General features: G+C 35.8%; 1 protein-coding gene across 1 annotated transcript; it reads right to left on the bottom strand.

The window, feature by feature from the left end:
- Positions 1-503: 503 nt before the first annotated feature.
- On the bottom strand, positions 504-3,624 carry LOC139861449 (uncharacterized). Its single transcript, XM_071849840.1, has 2 exons — positions 2,913-3,624; positions 504-1,252 (listed from the first exon to the last, which is right to left on the bottom strand). The coding sequence occupies exons 1-2, from the start codon at positions 3,495-3,497 to the stop codon at positions 623-625; spliced, it is 1,215 nt and encodes a 404-aa protein (XP_071705941.1). The 5' UTR covers positions 3,498-3,624; the 3' UTR covers positions 504-622.
- Positions 3,625-4,034: the final 410 nt, after the last annotated feature.

Below are 4,034 nucleotides of genomic sequence, written 5' to 3'. Positions count from 1 at the left end.
GGATGACGACTAGTAACTAGTAAGTATTGGTATAACGATCCAGAGTTATTGCGATTTGGGTTTCCTCCCAATGTGTGTGTGAGTGACATGTAATCGCGAAGGTGGTTAAATCCCCTATGGGTGATGCCGATACTGCCGTTCAAAAAAAAAGTATTGGTAAAACGAAAAAGTGACAGGTACTTTAGTATCTGGATAGATTACAAGTAACAAGAGATGAGACAGTACTAATAAAAAAAATGCTTGGTATGCTAAAAAATAGCTTGACGACGTTTATTTGAAACAAATTATTTGATAGATCAACACCACAAGTTTATCCTTAAGACTGGAGTAATAAAAACATATTTCAAATAAGCTAATGATTTGTCACTTTATAAATATAAATAAAATATAAGTTGTTAAAATAAGCAATTGCAGTTCTCAATATAGCCAAAATTATGATTATGGTTTCATATAATTGTGGGGTATACAAGTTCATGATCTTTGAATCCAGGAAATTGTTTCCGTGACTCAAATTAATCATATTACATGTAATCAAAATATGAAAGTATACAACAAACCAACCATAATATTAAATTTAAATGTTTCATATCATGTTACACAATTAAAAGAATCATATAAGCTACTACATAAGTCTAAGATGAGAAGTATCATTCAATCTTTTAATCTGCCAACCCGTTTTCCAAGAATGTTGCAACACCGTCACAGACGAATCTTCGATGCACATCTTGTTCACCATTATCGGGCTGCACCCAAGTACACCTGTCAAAAGACATTTTATAGGGGTCGCGTGACTAAACACACCTACACAAGAAGTTGCCACAAAACAATGGTTGTTGTTCGCTCTGCCATTCATGTAAGGTGGGTCCCGCGGAGACATTTCGTCGTCTGCTTCATGGTCTCCTGTTGTTGTCACCATTTGTAACCGGCTTTTTCCAGATTTTTTTCTTCCGAATATTTGTTTTGGTTTTGGGAGTAAATCCCATGAAGGATTTATATCAACTGTAGGAGAAAAAGTCGATTGGAGCTTATCCGGCAAAGAAACGAGTGCTCCGTTTAGGAATTGGAGCATCCGGAATTCGACTTGGCGGAGCGATTCTCCTGAAGGTGGACTGAAATCGGGTTGGAGTCGTTCGGTTAAGGTTAATATTTCGGGTGTGTATACATCAGAACGTACGCAGCCTTCCCATAGTCCGTGACTCATTTCTTGTAACGCATCTGATGATTGTATCAAATGCTCTGAAAAATTCATCTCCTGGAAACAAACCAATAAAGTTATTATAGACGGTAAAAAAGGGCTTCTGACCTAGCGGTATCAACGGAACTCATCAACCTTAAGGTTGTGAGTTCGAGTCCCGTCGTAGACTAAAAGGGTGTGTGTTTGCTGTTCCAGAAAAAAATATGGACAAGAAAAAAATATTAATCAAATTTTCTCTGATATTTCAAACGACGAACTTTAATCATTTAACACGTTACTAGTACTAAGAAACTTTTGACATGTGAAAGCTAAACGATTTAAAGAGAGTAACTAAGAACGAAACAAGGTGGTTGGGATCCAAGTTTCATTAATGGTTTTCCAAATCCAGCAAACATTTCATATTCATTCGCTATTAATTTATGCGTGTCTTCAGGGAGACACTTATTACATGTACTTCTCACCTATTTTTTTCGGAGCTAAAATGACGTGATTCGGATGTGAAAGAAGAGGAGCCCGATAAATTAGTGATATTAAATTCTCTCCAACCCTCTAGTACTCAATATGGAAAGATTTTAATACACACGAAAACAAGAGCTCTTTAAAAATACTTTAGTCACCTAAATATGTGTCTGACCAAAACTAACATGGAAAGAACATAATTGTACAGTTTGCACTCCGTAAAGTGTTTTCCTCTACAACTCGAGAAGATCAGAAAAATGTTCTTTCCAACTCAACAACACAAACCTAAGTCAAGATCTTCAAAGTAACAAAAGCGTGTTGAGCACTGGCCCATGGATAATGAACAAGTTCTTTTAGCAACAGGGTTGTTAAACCACAATCCCACACCCAAGACATAAACTCGATTTACGTTAAAGTTAAAATTGTCAAAATCACTTATACCTTTTGTAACATCTAACTGTTCTGCAATAACCTAGCGCAAGATACACCATATTTCAAGTTTTCATCTGCTTCTATGTTTCGGACTTTCGTCACACAATTAATACAATAATTGTAAAATGCACCATTCCATACTAATACAATCTTAAGAAATTCATTAGTAGAATCAACCATACTACTCGTAATAAAACCAATGGTAGATCTAGGAATTATAGTCACGGGCGTTACTAAATAAAAACTCAAAAAAATTACACTATTCAATAATGTCACTCGAAAAAAATCACATTATCCAATGGTCTTACTATATAAAAGCCCAAAAATAATCCGCTGGATGGCCTGTTTCACTGCCGTGCTACCAGTTGTAATGAACTGCATCCGCCCCTGAATAAACCTCCGGTGATCACACACATGCAAAAATCTTTGTATTTTGAACCTTTCAACCTTAACTTATTGATACTCCAACAAGACCTTTACATTTTAAACTACTTCAAATAAACATAAAGTGCCGGCTCATTAAACTACTTCAGATATAGAAGGTAGGATGCGAACAGCCATCTGGTAAGGGCGTCGTCCGATACCAGAGGATATAGAATGCCAAAAAAAAGGAACTTCGATTCAAAAAATGGACGGTTCTGATTGACTATAATTACGCATGATTTTGTCAAAAGTGTTTACATTTTACTACAGTATATATCAAGCGTAATTAACGTCAATCTGCATCATCTATTTTCTAATATAAGGCTCTGATATCAAATCATAATTTTAGGATCTAGTATGAACATAACTTGCATATCAAACAAAGGTAAAAACAATTAATTACCTGACAAATCGGAAGAGCCGTAGATCGAGCTCGATCCAACGGCGAAGAATAAACCGAATTAAACCGAACACCTTGAGATTTCAAAAACACAGCCAATGCTCTAATTTGTCTTTTTCCATTAGCAGTTAAAACAGCTTCAGGACATCTACCACCAACTAAATCAGGCCTTAAATTTAACTGACATTCACCTTCACATATCAAATAAACTTCAGTTGTTACACCTCTATCATCATCCATTAACAACAAATGATGATCGGAATAACTCCGGTTGGTAAACTGCCCCGACGGCGGCGGGGGAGATAAAACATTACATGGGTCCCACACTTTAATTGACGGCGGTAATCTTGGTGTACCAAATGATGACGGTTGTGGTGATAACGGTGAGGCTGATGCGTGACAGGGTAGTAACTCTGGTTCTTGTTCTACCATTTTTTTCATTAAACTTTCGTTTAAATCGTTTAGTAAGTCAACATCATGATGATGGTTGTGTGATTGTTGTTGGTGTTGGTTTTGGAGTTGTTGTTGGTGGTGTTCTGTTTCTTCATCATCGTCCTCTGCTAATGGAACGGATTCGGATGCACCCATTTGAGAGAAGTCGGATCTGGTAGACTACCCGAATTGAAATTGATAAGTGAAGTTGATAAAGTAAAGAAGATATAGAAGATGATGCATAATTGAATTGAAGTAGATCTGAAGTTGGTTGTTTGTTTTTTTAGGGTCAAAAAGAGAGACAACAAGTGGGTTTGTTTTTTCTTTTTTTGTTTTTTCACATTTCACATGGGAAGCAAAAAAGGTTTGCTACATACTTGGTTAAAAAAATTTCACTGCTATTGTCTTTTCGTGAAAAAATTCACTCGTTTAGTCTTTTTTGTGTCAAAATCTTTCCTTTTTACTATTATATACCATTGCTTTTCACTAATCCAGATCATATTCTCTCGCTACAGTTTAATTATTCATTATTCTTAGACCTTTTTTCCGCAAAACTAAAGAAAATTTATATAGAACGAGAAAACGTTTTCGATGAGGCTCGTACCTAAAAAAACGGTGAAAACGAACTAAACTATGTATACCGAGCTTCAGCTAACCAAACCCAACAACAAACTTTACAAAGTATAATAATAC

The sequence above is a fragment of the Rutidosis leptorrhynchoides genome, chromosome 8 (genome assembly GCF_046630445.1).
Source record: "Rutidosis leptorrhynchoides isolate AG116_Rl617_1_P2 chromosome 8, CSIRO_AGI_Rlap_v1, whole genome shotgun sequence".
NCBI lineage: Eukaryota > Viridiplantae > Streptophyta > Magnoliopsida > Asterales > Asteraceae > Rutidosis > Rutidosis leptorrhynchoides.
This window is presented reverse-complemented; position numbering and strand designations above follow the sequence as displayed.